At 44.2% G+C, this 21,102-nt stretch overlaps 1 protein-coding gene across 4 annotated transcripts in view; it reads right to left on the reverse strand.

Moving 5' to 3' along the window:
* The window catches only part of fat3a (FAT atypical cadherin 3a), a 200,281-nt gene that overhangs the window by 49,362 nt on the left and 129,817 nt on the right, over nt 1-21,102 (reverse strand). For all 4 annotated transcript variants that reach the window (XM_060943363.1, XM_060943365.1, XM_060943364.1 and 1 more), the window contains 5 exons: nt 15,234-15,377; nt 14,961-15,158; nt 14,446-14,670; nt 13,782-14,358; nt 1,116-1,250 (listed from right to left, as the gene is read on the reverse strand). In XM_060943363.1, coding sequence (XP_060799346.1) covers nt 1,116-1,250; nt 13,782-14,358; nt 14,446-14,670; nt 14,961-15,158; nt 15,234-15,377 — 1,279 coding nt within the window. The remainder of the gene's footprint in view (nt 1-1,115; nt 1,251-13,781; nt 14,359-14,445; nt 14,671-14,960; nt 15,159-15,233; nt 15,378-21,102) is intronic.

Here is a 21,102-nt window from a genome sequence, read left to right on the forward strand (position 1 = left end):
CTCAGAATTCATCCGGCTGCTTCTGTCCTGTGTCACATCATCAATAAACACTAGTGACCCAGTGCCACTGGCAGCCATGCATGCCCAAGCCATCACACTGCCTCCGCTGTGTTTTACAGATGATGTGGTATGCTTTGGATCATGAGCTGTACCACGCCTTCGCCATACTTTTTTCTTTCCATCATTCTGGTAGAGGTTGATCTTGGTTTCATCTGTCCAAAGAATGTTCTTCCAGAACTGTGCTGGCTTTTTTAGATGCTTTTTAGCAAAGTCCAATCTAGCCTTTTTATTCTTGAGGCTTATGAGTGGCTTGCACCGTGCAGTGAACCCTCTGTATTTACTTTCATGCAGTCTTCTCTTTATGGTAGATTTGGATATTGATATGCCTACCTCCTGGAGAGTGTTGTTCACTTGGTTGGCTGTTGTGAAGGGGTTTCTCTTCACCATGGAAATTATTCTGTGATCATCCACCACTGTTGTCTTCTGTGGGCGTCCAGGTCTTTTTGCATTGATGAGTTCACCAGTGCTTTCTTTCTTTCTCAGGATGTACCAAACTGTAGATTTTGCCACTCCTAATATTGTAGCAATTTCTTGGATGGGTTTTTTTCTGTTTTCGCAGCTTAAGGACGGCTTGTTTCACCTGCATGGAGAGCTCCTTTGACCGCATATTTTCTTCACAGCAAAATATTCCAAATGCAAACACCACACCTCAAATCAACTCCAGGCCTTTTATCTGCTTAATTGAGAATGACATAACGAAGGAATTGCCCACACCTGCCCATGAAATAGCCTTTGAGTCAATTGCCCAATTATTTTTGGTCCCTTTAAAAACAGGGTGGCACATGTTAAGGAGCTGAAACTCCTAAACCCTTCATCCAATTTTAATGTGGATACCCTCAAATGAAAGCTGAAAGTCTGGACTTTATGTCCATGTCCATTATATAACTATAACTTGAATATGTTTCAGTAAACAGGTAAAAAAAAGAAAATTTGTGTCAGTGTCCAAATATATATGGACCTAACTGTATGTATGTTGGCTTTTGTATGAGAAACACACACAGCAATTAGTAGGAACACATGCACACATACAGACATGAATGAACACACACACACACCTGCACACACTCCTAGTTTCCCTGGCGGGCACTGGCAGGCGTACGGTCCTCTACTGTTGTCTGTCTTCACACACTGCATGTCATCGGGACAGACTACTTCTTCACACACCTCCATCACCGCAGAACACCGCCCATCTGTCAGAGAGAGAGAGAGAGAGAGAGAGAATTGAATTTTCAAGATCCCTTTATTACAATCTTAAAAAAAACTGTCTAGATCAACTTGGCACTGTATTCAAAATGTAAAAGAAAAAAAGTTAAAAGTCTATTTAAAAAAAAAAGTGCAATCTGTAGCTTGTCATTTTCAACCGCACACATCATGCTTTTGTAGCACCAACTTTCCTCAAATACATCAAGCATCTTCATAGATTTATAAAAATAAAAATCAGTCAAAATACGACATCTTACAAGAGTAGAAAACACCATCAAGAGATCAACATTTAAATCCTGTTCAACTTTCCTTTTACGACTAACATATATCGCCATCTTTGCTTGCCCAAGCAGAAAGTTTAAGAGCTGACATTTAAAGCGATACTTTTGTACGTACACTACCGCTCAAAAGTTTGGGGTCACCCAGACAATTTAGTATTTTCCATGAAAAGTCACACTTTTATTTACCACCATAAGTTGTAAAATGAATAGAAAATATAGTCAAGACATTTTTCTGGCCGTTTTGAGCATTTAATCGACCCCACAAATGTGATGCTCCAGAAACTCAATCTGCTCAAAGGAAGGTCAGTTTTATAGCTTCTCTAAAGAGCTAAACTGTTTTCAGCTGTGCTAACATGATTGTACAAGGGTTTTCTAATCATCCATTAGCCTTCTGAGGCAATGAGCAAACACATTGTACCATTAGAACACTGGAGTGAGAGTTGCTGGAAATGGGCCTCTATACACCTATGGAGATATTGCACCAAAAACCAGACATTTGCAGCTAGAATAGTCATTTACCACATTAGCAATGTATAGAGTGGATTTCTGATTAGTTTAAAGTGATCTTCATTGAAAAGAACAGTGCTTTTCTTTCAAAAATAAGGACATTTCAAAGTGACCCCAAACTTTTGAACGGTAGTGTACTTAAAACCAAAAATGAAAATCTCCAAAGAAAATCTTTCGTTGAACTTCAAGAAAAGTGTCTGCAATATAGCAAATAGAGGTCTTAACCTCTGACAGTGCATAAAAGCATGGAATACAGTCTCCCTTAAAGAACAAAAAGGGCACCCTTGAGCCACGCCTGGATTCAATACAGAAATGAAAGCATTCACTGCTATAGCACCATGCAGAATACGCCATTGTAGATCCCCAGCTTTTTTAGTTAGGCCAAAAAAAAAGTGTGTTTCCAGTAACATCTCATCTCATTATCTCTAGCCGCTTTATCCTTCTACAGGGTCGCAGGCAAGCTGGAGCCTATCCCAGCTGACTATGGGCGAAAGGCGGGGTACACCCTGGACAAGTCGCCAGGTCATCACAGGGCTGACACATAGACACAGACAACCATTCACACTCACATTCACACCTACGGTCAATTTAGAGTCACCAGTTAACCTAACCTGCATGTCTTTGGACTGTGGGGGAAACCGGAGCACACCCACGCGGACACGGGGAGAACATGCAAACTCCACACAGAAAGGCCCTCGCCGGCCCCGGGGCTCGAACCCAGGACCTTCTTGCTGTGAGGCGACAGCGCTAACCACTACACCACCGTGCCGCCCTGTTTCCAGTAACATGAAATACTAAAATAAGGTCGGTAGGTAGGAAAAAGTTTTTTTTTTTTCTTAATTTTTTTTTATTTTGTTCGAAAAAATTAACACAAGTAAACATCTTACAAAATAGTATTTTGGCACAGAATCCTTTATACCACACATCATAATAAAATAAAAGTGTTTTAAATATTTAAACGAATAAAAAAAAACTAAAAATAAAAAAAATATCGCGAGAGTTCGAGTTATGATCTACGGAAGCGTATTGCTGCCACACTCAAAAATTGGCTTAGAATCAAGTAATTACGTGAAAAGATATTGATAACAAAGTTATCACGTTTTTACAATATATTTATCATGTAATAACATAACATCACGTAATTTCATGACACGAAATTATCACGTTATTTCATGATATTTTCATGTAATAACATGAAAACACCTTATCAAGAAATAACGTGAAAATAATGTCCTAGGCTAGGCTATTTCCATTAAAAGCAGACGGCCTGGCCTAGCCTACTGTAGAACTTGGGTCGAGCAAAAACACCGAGCAAAAACATGGCTGAATCCTGAATGATTCCTACTTGTATAAATAGGGGACTACATAGGCGGCAAAATGTAGTGTTTTTCCCTGCCATGAAAGTGCACTTGTATCCTGAAGAGGAAGCAATTTGCATTACAGCCTTGAATGAGGATTCAAAATGGCGGCTCGGCTCAGTTTTCCCTTCCTCTTTCAGTATACAAGTGCGCTTCCATGTTTATGCAGGAGGGCTGATAGAAGTGGCGAAACATTTTACTTTTTATCGTTTCTTTCACAACTTGAATGCGTTGAAACAAAAAATTATGACAAACTAACGCCGCTTACACTAAAATATCGAGGGAAATTTGTAATAAAAACTTTACGGTCGGCAATTTTGACGCGGAAATTCTCGATCGGTCGGGTTATCGGAAACACACTATTTTTTGGCCTTAGTGGTGACTTGTACAGAGCTCGCCATTGTGGTTTGACGTTATTTCCAACCTGCAAAACCTCGTATCCACCCTCTTGTCCAGAGACCTTTTATTTAGAGATAGAACACACAGTTTATACAATGATTTACCAGTTGCAGCTATAGGGCCCAGAAAAACTAAGCTATCAGTATGTAGGTAGCTACCTGTATCTCCTCCCCAGTTAGAAGAGACCGCCATTTCCCAAGTAGCTGATCAACTATCCGAATGGACCTCACACCTAAGTGATGTGCTAATGTACAACTATTATTCAAATCAGGACCAACAAACTCTACTAAGTCCCCAAAGGTCGTAACTCCAGAGCTGATGAGCTTAGAAGTAGGTACCAGGGACATTTCTTGACTCACATCAAGCACCGAACCATAAATCAGAGGCTCTTTCAATACCCAGAATAATGATGTTGCCAGTCGGGTGCGTTGTGATATAAAGAAAGACCAGACTTTAAACAGATTCTTATAAAAAAAACAGGAAGCAAATTGAGATTCATTCTATTTGGATTCAACCAAAACAAAGGTCTATCCAACCCCAGCCCATCAAAATTTTGTAAAATACAACAAGCTGCAGCTTTCCAGCTTGAGTCCACTGATCCTGTGAGAAGACGCTGTACAAATTGCAAACGAAAAGCGGCAGTTCGACTCTGTAAATGAATAAGTCCATGTCCACCATCCTCCTTGGGCAGATATAAAACACTCTGTGATACCCAGTGTAGATTGTCCCAGAAAAAAATCAACCAGGATTGACTGGATCGTCGCCAGCAGGTTTCATGGGGGGTCCACACAAGCCAGCCGATGCCAGAGAGAAGATGCAACCAGGTTGTTAATAAGAACGCCCCCTGGAGGAAGTAATATTAAAAAGAAATTTCCATTTCTCCAGACGACCTTTAACTTTTTCAACCACCCCTTCAAAATTCTTCTGAATGAAAACATCATCACCTAAGAAAACACCCAGGTATTTAAACCCACCCCTATTCCAAAATAATCCATCAGGCAAACAAGGTTTGCCATTCACCCATCTCCCAACCAGCAAGGCTACAGTATGCTTTTTGACCAATTCACTTTTGCTGAAGAAATAACTTTAAATTCATCACAAATTTTTAAAAGTGTGTCAAAATCTCTCTGACCTTTAATGAGGACAGCCACATCGTCAGCGTAAGCTGACAATTTAAAAACTTCATCACAGTTAGGGATTTTCACCCCCACAATATCCCTCCTCAACCTTGCTAGGAGAGGCTCAATAGCCATACTGTACAGCATACCTGACAAGGGACATCCTTGACGGACACCTCTGTATACTTTAAAAGGAGCACACAAGCCACCATTAACTTTGAGAATACTTTCAATGTCACAATACAATACTTCTCATCTCATCTCATCTCATTATCTCTAGCCGCTTTATCCGGTTCTACAGGGTCGCAGGCAAGCTGGAGCCCATCCCAGCTGACTACGGGCGAAAGGCGGGGTACACCCTGGACAAGTCGCCAGGTCATCACAGGGCTGACACATAGACACAGACAACCATTCACACTCACATTCACACCTACAGTCAATTTAGAGTCACCAGTTAACCTAACCTGCATGTCTTTGGACTGTGGGGGAAACCGGAGCACCCGGAGGAAACCCACGCGGACACGGCGAGAACATGCAAACTCTGCACAGAAAGGCCCTCGCCGGCCACGGGGCTCGAACCCGGACCTTCTTGCTGTGAGGCGACAGCGCTGACCACTACACCACTGTGCCGCCAATACAATACTTTAATCATACAAATAAAATTTGGGCTGAAACCAAAGGCTGATTAAGTGTTCCACAAATAACTATGTTCAACCCTATCAAAAGCTTTTTCTTGGTCAATTGAAACCACACCAAAATCAAGACTAAAAGAATTGGCAATATAAAAAACGTCGCTAATGAAGGAAATATTATTATGAATCAGTCTGCCTGGCACGCAGTAGGTCTGGTCTGGGTGGACTACCTGCTCCAAAACCTCCCCCAGCCTAATTGCTAAAACTTTAGAAAGCAGTTTATATTCAGAACAGAGGACTGACACCGGCCTCCATGATCTGATGTCTGTCAGGTCTCCCTTTTTTGGCAGCAAAGTGAGCACTGCTCTACGGCAGCTCAGTGGCAGCTTCCCCTTGGCAATACTGTCTCAGAACAGCAAGCACATCTGTGCCCAACTCTGTCCAAAAGGACTTATAAAAGTCTACTGGCAGGCCATCTCCTCCAGGTGCTTTACCACTCTCCATACTCTGGAGGGCTCTTTCCAGCTCCTCTAGGGTCAACACCCTTCCAAGGGCTGTATTTGCCTCTTCAGATACCTTAGGTACAGTGGTGCTTGAAAGTTTGTGAACCCTTTAGAATTTTCTATATTTCTGCATAAATATGACCTAAAACATCATCAGATTTTCACACCAGTCCTAAAAGTAGATAAAGAGAACCCAGTTAAACAAATGAGACAAAAATATTATACTTGGTCATTTATTTACTGAGGAAAATGATCCAATATTACCGGTACACACCTGTGAGTGGCAAAAGTATGTGAACCTCTAGGATTAGCAGTTAATTTGAAGGTGAAATTAGAGTCAGGTGTTTTCAATCAATGGGATGACAATCAGGTGTGAGTGGGCACCCTGTTTTATTTAAAGAACAGGGATCTATCAAAGTCTGATCTTCACAACACATGTTTGTGGAAGCGTATCATGGCACGAACAAAGGAGATTTCTGAGGACCTCAGAAAAAGCGTTGTTGATGCTCATCAGGCTGGAAAAGGTTACAAAACCATCTCTAAAGAGTTTGGACTCCACCAATCCACAGTCAGACAGACTGTGTACAAATGGAGGAAATTCAAGACCATCGTTATCCTCCCCAGGAGTGGTCGACCAACAAAGATCACTCCAAGAGCAAGGCATGTAATAGTCGGCGAGGTCACAAAGGACCCCAGGGTAACTTCTAAGCAACTGAAGGCCTCTCTCACATTGGCTAATGTTAATGTTCATGAGTCCACCATCAGGAGAACACTGAACAACAATGGTGTGCATGGCAGGGTTGCAAGGAGAAAGCCACTGCTCTCCAAAAAGAACATTGCTGCTCATCTGCAGTTTGCTAAAGATCACGTGGACAAGCCAGAAGGCTATTGGAAAAATGTCTTGTGAACACGGATGAGACCAAAATAGAACTTTTTGGTTTAAATTAGAAGTGTTATGTTTGGAGAAAGGAAAACACTGCATTCCAGCATAAGAGCCTTATCCCATCTGTGAAACATGGTGGTGGTATCATGGTTTGGGCCTGTTTTGCTGCATCTGGGCCAGGACGGCTTGCTGTTGTTGATGGAACAATGAATTCTGAATTATACCAGCAAATTCTAAAGGAAAATGTCAGGACATCTGTCCATGAACTGAATCTCAAGAGAAGGCGGGTCATGCAGCAAGACAACGACCCTAAGCACACAAGTCGTTCTACCAAAGAATGGTTAAAGAAGAATAAAGTTAATGTTTTGGAATGGCCAAGTCAAAGTCCTGACCTTAATCCAATGGAAATATTGTGGAAGGACCTGAAGCGAGCAATTCATGTGAGGAAACCCACCAACATCCCAGAGTTGAAGCTGTTCTGTACGGAGGAATGGGCTAAAATTCCTCCAAGCCGGTGTGCAGGACTGATCAACAGTTACCGCAAACGTTTAGTTGCAGTTATTGCTGCACAAGGGGGTCACACCAGATACTGAAAGCAAAGGTTCACATGCTTTTGCCACTCACAGATATGTAATATTGGATCATTTTCCTCAATAAATAAATGACCAACTATAATAATTTTGTCTCATTTGTTTAACTGGGTTCTCTTTATCTACTTTTAGGACTGGTGTGAAAATCTGATGATGTTTTAGGTCATATTTATGCAGAAATATAGAAAATTCGGAAGGGTTCACAAACTTTCAAGCACCACTGTAGATCGCCTTGTCAGTCGCCTGATCTTGTGGAATATCACACTTGTACAGCTCCTTATAGAAATTGACTGCTCTCTCAAGAAATTCCTGTAGAATCAGATAAGATTTTCCCATCCTCAGACCTCAAGGCATGAATGAACTTCCTCTGGCCATTCTTTATCTCCAAGTTAAAAAAGAATTTTGATGGTACATCCATCAACTCCACACTTTGACAGCGGGACCTGACCAGAGCTAAACCCTAAAAAATCAGCCAATGTTTTCTTCTTTGTTTTGAGAATTTCAGTGGATGCCTGATTACCAGTTTGTTCTGCCAGATTTTGAAGTGTGGTTAGTGGTTAGTACTGTTGCCTCACAGTAAGAAGGTCCGGGTTCGAGCCCCGTGGCCGGCGAGGGCCTTTCTGTGCGGAGTTTGCATGTTCTCCCCATGTCTGCATGGGTTTCCTCCGGGTGCTCCGGTTTCCCCCACAGTCCAAAGACATGCAGGTTAGGTTAACTGGTGACTCTAAATTGACCGTAGGTGTGAATGGTTGTGTGTCAGCCCTGTGATGACCTGGCGACTTGTCCAGGGTGTACCCCACCTCTCACCCATAGTCAGCTGGGATAGGCTCCAGCTTGCCCGCGACCCTGTAGAACAGGATAAAGCGGCTACAGATAATGGGATGAAAGTGTTATGCTCTTTGTGACATTGGCCGTATACTCCTGACAGAGTTGTTTTACTTGAACTTTAGCACAATCTCACCATTGCTGCAAAGACTTATAACAAGATTTCGTGGTTCTAAATTCCTTCCAGTAAAAAAGGAAGACTTCTCTGAAATGACCATCGGCCAACAAATTTGTATTAAAGTGCCAGTAGGCACTTTTTGGCTTAACAGATTCTAAAAATAAAGAACAGAAAACCAAACCGTGATCTGAAAAGTCAACTGGAATAATAGAACAATTCCTGAATAGACTAAGCTGATGTTTGAAACCGTAGAATCTGTCAAGTCTTGCCAAAGACAAAGAATTACTATATGAGTGTACCCAGGTATATTGCTTCTGCCCACCATGAAAGTTTCTCCAAATATCACTAAGATCATTGGAATTTATAATCTCTACAAGTTGTTTACGAGACGGCATGTGTGGCTCCCCATGATTTCTGTCAATATTTTGTGCAGTACAATTGAAATCGGCAGCATGGTGGTGTAGTGGTTAGCGCTGTCACCTCACAGCAAGAAGGTCCGGGTTCGAGCCCCATGGCGGGCAAGGGCCTTTCTGTGTGGAGTTTGCATGTTCTCCCCGTGTCCGCGTGGGTTTCCTCCGGGTGCTCCGGTTTCCCCCACAGTCCAAAGACATGCAGGTTAGGTTAACTGGTGACTCTAAATTGACCGTAGGTGTGAATGTGAGTGTGAATGGTTGTCTGTGTCTATGTGTCAGCCCTGTGATGACCTGGCGACTTGTCCAGGGTGTACCCCGCCTTTCGCCCGTAGTCAGCTGGGATAGGCTCCAGTTTGCCTGCGACCCTGTAGAACAGGATAAAGCGGCTACAGATAATGAGATGAGAGACAATTGAAATCTCCTCCAAGGATTACAATATCTTCAGAACAACAATTACCTATAACAGGGCTTTTCAAAGTGTGGGGCGCGCCTCCCCTAGGGGGCGCCAGAGTTCTTCAGGGGGGCGCAACGTGAGGAAAAATAAACCAGAATAAGTAATATTGCGGACATTTAGCGAACTTCAGCTAGCCTTTACCAGAGACAAAATGGATTGATTTTTAGTACCTAAAGCTACAGTGAGTGAGGAGACAGAGTCTGGGCCAAGCAAAAAAAGAAGGAAGTATGACCACGATTATTTAAAGTTTGGATTTTCATGGACTGGATCTGAAGATGCTCCACTGCCACAGTGTGTTGTCTGCCAAGAGGTGCTAGCTAACGATGCAATGAGATGTTTAAAATGTGTAAAAGAAAAAATAAAGATGTGTACAACAACCATTTTTTTTAAATACGAATGGAACATTAAGTATAGCAACAACAAAAATTGCAAGGGGGCGCTGTTGTTTATTTGCTCTCTGAGGAGAGGGGCCTGACTCTCCCACACTTTGAAAACCCCTGACCTATAACATTTCCAAAAGTATTGAAAAACAGCATTCTGTCTGTTGCCAGTGTAGGAGTGTAAATGCAAATAAACACAAAAAGACAATTCTCAAACTGGGCTCTGACTTTTAAAAGTCTACCCTTTATATAGTAATTTCATCAACATGGTACGTGATAGGAATAAAGGGCTTAGAAAACAAAACTGCAACCCCACAACTATTAAATGTACCATGACTCAGAATAGACAGACCATCAAACTCCTGAGCCCAATCGGCTGCATTAGTCACATCGCTGCGAGTTTCTTGCGCAAAAAGGACTTCACATTTCTCATCTCATCTCATTAGCTCAAGCCGCTTTATCCTTCTACAGGGTCTCAGGCGAGCTGGAGCCTATCCCAGCTGACTACGGGCGAAAGGCGGGGTACACCCTGGACAAGTCGCCAGGTCATCACAGGGCTGACACATAGACACAGACAACCATTCACACTCACATTCACACCTACGGTCAATTTAGAGTCACCAGTTAACCTAACCTGCATGTCTTTGGACTGTGGGGGAAACCGGAGCACCCGGAGGAAACCCACGCGGACACGGGGAGAACATGCAAACTCCGCACAGAAAGGCCCTCGCCGGCCACGGGGCTCGAACCCAGACCTTCTTGCTGTGAGGCGGCAGCGCTAACCACTACACCACCGTGCCGCCGGACTTCAAATTTGTTCTGCCTAATTGTTTCAAAAACAGCGACTCTCTTACTTCTTTCTCTAGCGCCATTTATATTTAAAGAAGCAACACGAATTTCACCCATCATTCGAAAGAAAAATGTGGAAAAGGTGTTTAACATTAAACATCTTTGGCATTCAATAAAACATTGAGTTTTGTAAGAATTTTCCCTAGACGATAGCCCTCTTCATCAGTGAAGCTACCCTCACGCATAAATGTTCGCGCTTTTGTCATAAACTGCTCAATATCAGGAAAATGTTCGTCAACCCGGACCTGCCTAGAATGCTTTGTATCCTCAAGGAATTTCTTTATATCCTCCACTCTATAATTGCGAGTGCGATAGCCGCTTAAGGCCAATTTATGCTGACAACCCAGTCCTTGCAGATGGTGCCGCAGATAGCGTCTGCGTAGCCCCCCCCTTCGCAGACGCTCTGCGCGCACCTCCCAAAAATTGTGACCACCGCAGAAGCCTCGCAGACAGCGTCGCAGACAAGACGGCTCTGATTGGTCCACTCTACATCCGCTGTACACGCACTTCCGCTTCACTACTTTCCCGGTTTGGTTTGTTTTCACGACCGCCATTTTTAAAAACACGAGCGAAGATGGAGCAGCACGAAGAGCGGTTGATCAAGGAAGTGAGGAAGTACGTACATCTATACGACTCCAGTTCTAGTCATTATAAGTAACCGGAGGATAAACACTCCACTAACCACACCCACCAACTACTCCTAGCGATTTCGCGACTTCGCGCCCCCTTGCGTTGTGGCGGTGAATAACATCGCGCACGCCTATTACTCCACGCTCAACAATAAATTACAACTGTCTGCGAAAAGCTATCTGCGAAAGCCTTGTCGCAAGAGCATGCAGAGGCCTTTAGTCGCAAGCTGCAGGTTATGCTACAGTCAGAAAGATCGCTCTCACTCTCATTATCACTCAGGTCAATAAGAGCCTGGTCCCCCTTTTTTTTGCTCTTTTTAGGGCGCTTTCTTTTTCCTTTATTTGACAGTACTTTAAAAACATTATCGCCCTCATCCAATACAGAGGTTTCTATGTCTTCGGCACAGGTGGGAGCCTCCTCACCATTAGTGGGCTCATCACTGCTACCCTGACACTGCTGAGAATCTCCCCCAAAGGTGTGGAAAGACCCTCGCCATCAGTAGATTTATCGTTGTGGTTCTCTCCACGCGCTTGGTCAGACCCATGCGCTGCATTTTGCTCTTGACGGGAATGGGTGTCAGGAGTTTCGCTCACAGGCCCACTAACACAAGCAGCTGCCGCCCCCTCAGTAGTTGCACTAATGTTATCCTCGTTAGACGCTCCCTCTGCCACATCACCCCTAGATCCATGACTATTTTCCTTGTTTCCAATATTATTCGCGTCATCCATTTTGTCCGGGCACATACGTACGAGATGCCCCGTTTGTCCACAACCAAAGCATTTCATAACGCTAGTTGTTGCATAAATCACATAATTAAAATTGTCCACAGACACATTCATTGTCAAGTCCAATTCATATTTGCTATCTTTAAGGACACGACACGTCTGAAGGATGCTATATGTTTCAACAAAGGGGATTTACTCGCAATCGGAATTTTCTTAATTGTTGAGACCAATTTGCCATAGCGTGACAGTATTTGTCCGAGGACTTCATTAGAAATGAATGCGGGGACATTCGACAAAATGACTTTCTTGGATGGCATAGAAAGAGTGACAACAGGAGTCAAAACGCCATTTATCACCACACCCTTCTCAATCAGCTGATTAGCAAGCTCGATTGATTTTAAATCGCTTTATTCATGCCAGACGCTGACATGATATTCTCATGACCAACAACTTCACCGGCAGCCAAACTACAATCCTCAACACTGGCTGTCGATGCTGCTTTAACAGCATGACGCCGAGTCAGTTTATCGAAAACCCCTGCCATGATTCCAGCACAAAGACTGGAGGCAGTCGCTTAAGGGGAAAACCCGTTCTCATCTCATTATCTCTAGCCGCTTTATCCTGTTCTACAGAGTCGCAGGCAAGCTGGAGTCTATCCCAGCTGACTACGGGGCGAAAGGCGGGGTACACCCTGGACAAGTCGCCAGGTCATCACAGGGCTGACACATAGACACACACAACCATTCACACTCACATTCACACCTACGGCCAATTTAGAGTCACCAGTTAACCTAACCTGCATGTCTTTGGACTGTGGGGGAAACCGGAGCACCCGGAGGAAACCCACGCGGACACGGGGAGAACATGCAAACTCCGCACAGAAAGGCCCTCGCCGGCCACGGGGCTCAAACCCGGACCTTCTTGCTGTGAGGCGACAGCACTAACCACTACACCGCCGTGCCGCCCGAAAACCCGTTTATTACCCGAAAATGAACCCAAAGCTTTTTTAGAAGCTCAGCAGAAAGTGAAAGAAAGAAAGAAAGAAAGAAAGAAAGAAAGAAAGATTTAAACAGAACACTCGTTCCTGGCACAGCGGCCACAGCTCCACACTCACTCTCCGTGCTCCGACTCCACCCACTCACTCAGCCCATACGCACAGAGAGAGAGAGAGACAGAGAGAGAGCTAAAGAGAGAGAGAGAGATCAAAATATCAAGAAAATATCAAGGGGGCAGCACGGTGGTGTAGTGGTTAGCGCTGTCACCTCACAGCAAGAAGGTCCGGGTTCGAGCCCCGTGGCCGGCGAGGGCCTTTCTGTGCGGAGTTTGCATGTTCTCCCCGTGTCCGCGTGGGTTTCCTCCGGGTGCTCCGGTTTCCCCCACAGTCCAAAGACATGCAGATTAGGTTAACTGGTGACTCTAAATTGACCGTAGGTGTGAATGTGAGTGTGAATGGTTGTCTGTGTCTATGTGTCAGCCCTGTGATGACCTGGCGACTTGTCCAGGGTGTACCCCGCCTTTCGCCCGTAGTCAGCTGGGATAGGCTCCAGCTCGCCTGCGACCCTGTAGAACAGGATAAAGCGGCTACAGATAATGAGATGAGATATTTGACAGGGTTCAGTTCCAATACTCATACTAGCTCAAAACACAAACATGTCACTACTACTATTAAATAGTAATACAGTAATAATAACAGTGATTGTAAATAGTTTACAGGAATATTTACAAAAATAAAATAAAAGTTCTAACTGCATAAGTATTCACTCCTCTTGCTAAGAAACCTCTAAATAATTACCCTGAGATCACCGTGAAGCATGGTGGTGGTAGCATGCTTTTTTCCCCCTCCAATGACTCACCAGTGCAGACGCAGCGTGCGCTGCGCTGAAACCGCGGTGAGACGAAACTGCTAGTGCTGGTGGTGTAAGTGAGCAATGCGTTCGTGTCGAGTGTGATGGTCTGTTCGCAGCGCGCCTCTCCACATTCCAGGCCTGAACAGTTCTTATCCAGGACAGCGGAAACACGCAGGACCTGTTCGAGACGCCGCCGTGCTGCACTTAGCTTCTGGCTCACTAGCGCTGCCGCCAGGTAGCCCCCGCCCCCTGAAGCCTCCACAGCCAATAGGAGATCGAGCTGTCCCGTGGTCTCCACTGGCTGCACACTGAGCACATGCAGGGCATCGGGCGTCCCTGTCCCCATGGCATCGGTGATGGCGCGGCGAACAGCAGTGAGGTGGCGTGAGACAAAGTCGTGCGGCGAGACGCGCTCGAAGCGCACTGTAACAGCGTGACGGAGCATAGCGGCCGACGCCCACTCCACGTGTACGCTCACGGGCACGCTCACAGAGAAACGGCCATCTGTCACCGTGGCATTCAGAGAGTAGCGACCAGCGTCCAGACCGGAAAGAGCGATGATGCGTCCGTCACGTGGGTTCACCTGAGACAGAGACAAAGAAAGGTGGAGGCTTTATCATACAGTACACAAGGATTGACAGACAGCGACAGATGTAACACACACACACACCTTAAAGAGGCTGTTCTGTTGGTGTGTGTGTCCATAGGTGAGGATGTCGAAAGCGTCCTGGTCTGTGGCGTGAATCTGTCCAATCACACCTCCCGGGAACTCATCCTCCACCGTGACAATGTGGACATGCAGCGGAGACGCGACAGGCATGTGAACACTCTCCTCGATCACACGCACATGCACGAGTGTTGTCGATGATAATGGGGGCCTGCCAGAATCACGTGCCTGGAGCGCCGAGATTGGTCAACATAAATTAGTAGCAAAAACCGAAGAACCTGCGTTTAAAATACTAACACAGTTAGTATGTTCTAATCCCAACTGTGAGGCTAACATATTATTGTGTCGATAGCTAGAGTTTAGCTAACTGAATGCACTAACTGCTTGCGAAGCACGTTTACATCCAGGAAAAGCAATTAGGCTGCAAGAAATATTACAACACGTTACTTTGCTGCCGAAGCTGCAGCACACTTGTAAAACTTAGCCTAGCATAACTTGACTAGCACTCTCGCTCTCACCTCAACCTGAATGACATACTCCGTTCTCTCAGACCTTCGAAACATCTGATTGGACGTTATAAGCCCCTCCCTGTCCAATGCAAACCACACCCCCTCATTTCCCGAGAGCATGCGGAAATGGAAAGGCGGGCCGTTGTGGGCGGCGTCTTTATCGGTGACTGACAGCTGCAGGATGCTCGTCCCGATTGGCTTATTCTCCTGTCAATGAAAGAATGAATCATAATCAGGTCTCTATACAAACTGAGCTACGAGTGTGTCACTCACTGAGTGTACCTGAATAACCGCCGTGTGATTGGCTGGAGAAAAAGTGGGCGGGTTGTCGTTGATGTCTGAGATGTCAATGTTAACAATCACAGTTGAAGACATGGACGGAATTCCGCTGTCCAGAGCTCTTACTGCCAACGCATAACCCGCAATCTGGAGAAACAGATAGACAGAATTATAGATTATTATACATACAGGTGACCGCGACTTGGCCTAGTGGTTAGTGTGTCCGCCTCTCAACCGGGAGATTGTGAGTTCTACTCACGGTCGGGTCATACCAAAGACCATCATGAAAATGGTGCCATCTGGCAAGGCACGCTGCAATACAGATGTGTGTGGGGAGTCAAACTCTTGCGGTTACCAGAGGACCCTCCCCCCACTGTAACCCTAGCTGTATAGGCGAGAGGCTGAGGGCGATCGAAATGGAGATCGGTGCCACACCCATACGCCTTAAAGAGCTGGTTAGTACTGGGACAGGAGACTGCCTGGGAAGATCAGATTCTGGCGTGAGAGGGACTTTGACTTGACTTGATACATACAGGACCCTTTTTCGATAGAATAAAAACATTTATTCTATCCACATTCACTGGATATGAGCAATTGTGTGCTCTGATTGGCTACTCTACTACTACAACCCCGATTCCAAAAAAGTTGGGACAAAGTACAAATTGAAAATAAAAACGGAATGCAATAATTTACAAATCTCAAAAACTGATATTGTATTCACAATAGAACATAGACAACATATCAAATGTCGAAAGTGAGACATTTTGAAACTTCATGCCAAATATTGGCTCATTTGAAATTTCATGACAGCAACACATCTCAAAAAAGTTGGGACAGGGGCAATAAGAGGCTGGAAAAGTTAAAGGTACAAAAAAGGAACAGCTGGAGGACCAAATTGCAACTCATTAGGTCAACTGGCAATAGGTCATTAACATGACTGGGTATAAAAAGAGCATCTTGGAGTGGCAGCAGCTCTCAGAAGTAAAGATGGGAAGAGGATCACCAATCCCCCAATTCTGCGCCAACAAATAGTGGAGCAATATCAGAAAGGAGTTCGACAGTGTAAAATTGCAAAGAGTTTGAACATATCATCATCTACAGTGCATAATATCATCAAAAGATTCAGAGAATCTGGAAGAATCTCTGTGCGTAAGGGTCAAGGCCGGAAAACCATACTGGGTGCCCGTGATCTTCGGGCCCTTAGACGGCACTGCATCACATACAGGCATGCTTCTGTATTGGAAATCACAAAATGGGCTCAGGAATATTTCCAGAGAACATTATCTGTGAACACAATTCACCGTGCCATCCGCCGTTGCCAGCTAAAACTCTATAGTTCAAAGAAGAAGCCGTATCTAAACACGATCCAGAAGCGCAGACGTCTTCTCTGGGCCAAGGCTCATTTAAAATGGACTGTGGCAAAGTGGAAAACTGTTCTGTGGTCAGACGAATCCAAATTTGAAGTTCTTTATGGAAATCAGGGACGCCGTGTCATTCGGACTAAAGAGGAGAAGGACGACCCAAGTTGTTATCAGCGCTCAGTTCAGAAGCCTGCATCTCTGATGGTATGGGGTTGCATTAGTGCGTGTGGCATGGGCAGCTTACACGTCTGGAAAGACACCATCAATGCTGAAAGGTATATCCAGGTTCTAGAGCAACATATGCTCCCATCCAGACGACGTCTCTTTCAGGGAAGACCTTGCATTTTCCAACATGACAATGCCAAACCACATACTGCATCAATTACAGCATCATGGCTGCGTAGAAGAAGGGTCCGGGTACTGAACTGGCCAGCCTGCAGTCCAGATCTTTCACCCATAGAAAACATTTGGCGCATCATAAAACGGAAGATACGACAAAAAAGACCTAAGACAGTTGAGCAACTAGAATCCTACATTAGACAAGAATGGGTTAACATTCCTATCCCTAAACTTGAGTAACTTGTCTCCTCAGTCCCCAGACGTTTACAGACTGTTGTAAAGAGAAAAGGGGATGTCTCACAGTGGTGAACATGGCCTTGTCCCAACTTTTTTGAGATGTGTTGTTGTCATGAAATTTAAATCACCTAATTTTTCTCTTTAAATGATACATTTTCTCAGTTTAAACATTTGATATGTCATCTATGTTCTATTCTGAATAAAATATGGAATTTTGAAACTTCCACATCATTGCATTCCGTTTTTATTTACAATTTGTACTTTGTCCCAACTTTATTGGAATCGGGGTTGTAGGATATCAGCCCATATACCATGAGTAGAGAAAAACAAAATGGCGGAACGTGTTGCTGAACCAACCGAGGATGAAATAAAAACTACCCAAAAACAAACCCCAAAAAATAAAAAAAAAGGCAACAAAATATGGAATAAAAGTATTTGATGGTAAGAACGTATCTTTTTTTTCAAGAAGTATTATTATTATCACATTTTTCACAAATTGCTCCCGTCATTTCGCCAGTTTGTTTACATTCTAAGCGGAAATGGTTTTCTCGGACGTTTTGTATAAAGTTTTTATTTATCGAATTTGCAAAAAAATAAAAATAAAAATGCTCAGTTTCTCAAAAATCCAGTGAATGTGGATAGAATAAAACAGTTATTCCACTCAATCTCGTCATACATGGCTTATAGTTGAATCAGCTGACGTGTTACTCGATTTTGTGGAATAGCTGTGTGGCGGTGGGGGCATGGTCAAGCGTCGGTCTGTGAAGGGGGAGGACTCCATGGGGCTGTTCTCCTCTGTGCTCCGTCCCGGGTTTCGGTACCACTGTGGAAATCAGAGCGGGTGGGTGGAGCACAGAAGTACGGCAGGCCAGAACTGAGTTCCAAAAACTCTTTTTATTTGCACTTTTCAGTCGCAAACACACTCTCCCAGCCACACGCATACACACACACACATAAGTCGTCTGGTTGGGGAGAGAGCTCTCTTCCTCTGCTCTCTCTCTCCTTATATAGGGCGCGGTCACTGGGGAAGACACACAAACACAGGTTAACTAACATCAGGTGTAGCGATTCTGCCACTTACCTTCCCTGACTCCGCCCTCCTGTCACAGACCGACGCTTGACCACGCCCCGCTGCCACAAACTGTTAAGTGTTCTATTCCCTTCTAGTGGGTTTCATTCGTTTGGTTTGATAGCATGCAGTATTGTTAGCATATCGCTTATCCTATGTGTATTATGTCACTCTGCCCAATGGAGAATGAGAGTTGAATATCGTTTACGATATTGCACGGTTGTCAAGACAACATGACGTCACACGTCGGAGATGTAAAACTTCCGCGCTCGCGAGAGACTGGGACAATTTGCAAACAAACATGGCCACCAGGTTTGCTTCATTAAATACAGAAGATGTTGAGAGAATTTTGAAAGAGAAAGACGCGTTGAACACCAGAAAGGAATATGACTGGATAATAATAATAATAATAATAATAATAATAATAATATTGACTGGCTTTTGTCATGGTATATCAGATATATTCCATTCAGCTACTTGTCTTCGACTCATTCAATATCATGCTAGCTGAATGGAATATATCTGATAGACCACTCAAAGCCAGCCAATATTATTATAATAATTATTGAATATTTTTTAAACAATCGATAATTTATAGTAAAATGTATAACGATGGATTTTTAGTAAAATATTATTGCTGTAATGGTTTATAATATAGATTTATAATACACATTCATCACATATTGACTCTGCTTTGTATGTATGCGTGCAATCTGGCAACCTGTATGTGGTTTACGAAGAATAATGAACCAATGACGTCATGTAGGGCGGCACGGTGGTGTAGTGGTTAGCGCTGTCGCCTCACAGCAAGAAGGTCCGGGTTCGAGCCCCGTGGCCGGCGAGGGCCTTTCTGTGTGGAGTTTGCATGTTCTCCCCGTGTCCACGTGGGTTTCCTCCGGGTGCTCCGGTTTCCCCCACAGTCCAAAGACATGCAGGTTAGGTTAACTGGTGACTCTAAATTGAGCGTAGGTGTGAATGTGAGTGTGAATGGTTGTCTGTGTCTATGTGTCAGCCCTGTGATGACCTGGCGACTTGTCCAGGGTGTACCCCGCCTTTCGCCCGTAGTCAGCTGGGATAGGCTCCAGCTTGCCTGCGACCCTGTAGAAGGATAAAGCGGCTAGAGATAATGAGATGAGATGAGATGACGTCATGTACAAATAAAAGGAGGGGGATCTCATCTCATTATCTGTAGCCGCTTTATCCTGTTCTACAGGGTCGCAGGCAAGCTGGAGCCTATCCCAGCTGACTACGGGCGAAAGGCGGGGTACACCCTGGACAAGTCGCCAGGTCATCACAGGGCTGACACATAGACACAGACAACCATTCACACTCACATTCACACCTACGGTCAATTTAGAGTCACCAGTTAACCTAACCTGCATGTCTTTGGACTGTGGGGGAAACCGGAGCACCCGGAGGAAACCCACGCGGACACGGGGAGAACATGCAAACTCCGCACAGAAAGGCCCTCGCCGGCCACAGGGCTCGAACCTGGACCTTCTTGCTGTGAGGCGACAGCGCTAACCACTACACCACCGTGCCGCCGGAGGGGGATCGATATTGTAATCAGGTTGTTACATGTGCTAACGTTTCTGTTAAATTCTCTCAGAAGGTATTGATTAATTTTCTATCACAGCAGGTCTGTCATTATTTTAGGCTGCAAATCACAGGTTTTTATTAATCATTTCGATAGTAACAACTCGTTCACAGGGACCTGTTCACAGGCAGATGCACAATATCATCTAAGAAGAGATTAATAATAAATAGTGTTGTTATTTAAGCACAATGCGTAATCATTGATATGGCGAGGGTTTCTGTAAAGACATGATTTATTCATCGAACACGTACGGAAAGAGTCTCCACTGGAAAATTTTCAGTGTCTCATTGTAACATGACTAACTTCAAGAGAGAGAAATAAGAGAGGCTGGAGAAAGAACAAATGCTGATAGCTGCTACAGTTGTGGTCAGAAGTTTACATACAGTGACATGAATGTCATCTTGGATATTAATGTCATGGCAATCTTTGGGCTTTCAGTCATTTCTCTGAACTGTTCTTTTTCTGTGGCAGAATGATTGTACAGCATACAGCTTTAATAAAAAAAACACAATTTGGTGCACAAGTTTTAATTTTCTTTGGGTTTTCTGAAATCAACACGGGGTCAAAATTATACATACAGGGTCAAAAATGTACATACGCCCACTTAGATTATTAATTCAGAGGTGCTGAAACTTCCAAAACGTCTCTTACCGTATCTTGCCGAGGGCTCTTAACTTCCTGTTAGCGATCATGATTAACTACAGCTGGTAACTTCTGTGTGCCTTCATGAAAAGGGTTTGTTTACAGCACTCATTGGATTGAGCAACACACAGTAAAATGGGAAAGTCCAAGGAGCTCAGTGCAGATCTGAGAATGAGGATCACAGATATACACAACTCCAGAATGTCTCTTGGAGCCATTTCTAAACAACTGCAAATTCCAAGATCAGTTCAAACAATTGTATGTAAGTTATTGTGAGGTGGAGTCACTTTGCCAAGCCACTTTGCTTCAAGAAAACCCAAACTGTCACCCTCAGCTGAAAGGAAATTGGTTTGGATGGTCAGGAACAACCTGGGAACCACCATGGCACAGCCCTGCCATGAACTGTAAGCTGATAGATCACTGTCTACAGTTCAGATCACCATGGACTAAGAGGCTGCTATCCAAGAAATAACCCCCTGCTCCAAAATTGACACCTTCAAGCTTAACTAAAGTTTGAAGCTGACCACACAGACAAAAAAAAAAAACCTTCTGGAGGAAAGCTGTATGGTCGGATGAGACAAAGATTGAGTTGTCTGGCCACAATGACCATCATGTACAGAGGGACAC

This window comes from Neoarius graeffei, chromosome 16 (assembly GCF_027579695.1).
Source record: "Neoarius graeffei isolate fNeoGra1 chromosome 16, fNeoGra1.pri, whole genome shotgun sequence".
Classification (NCBI taxonomy): Eukaryota; Metazoa; Chordata; class Actinopteri; order Siluriformes; family Ariidae; genus Neoarius; species Neoarius graeffei.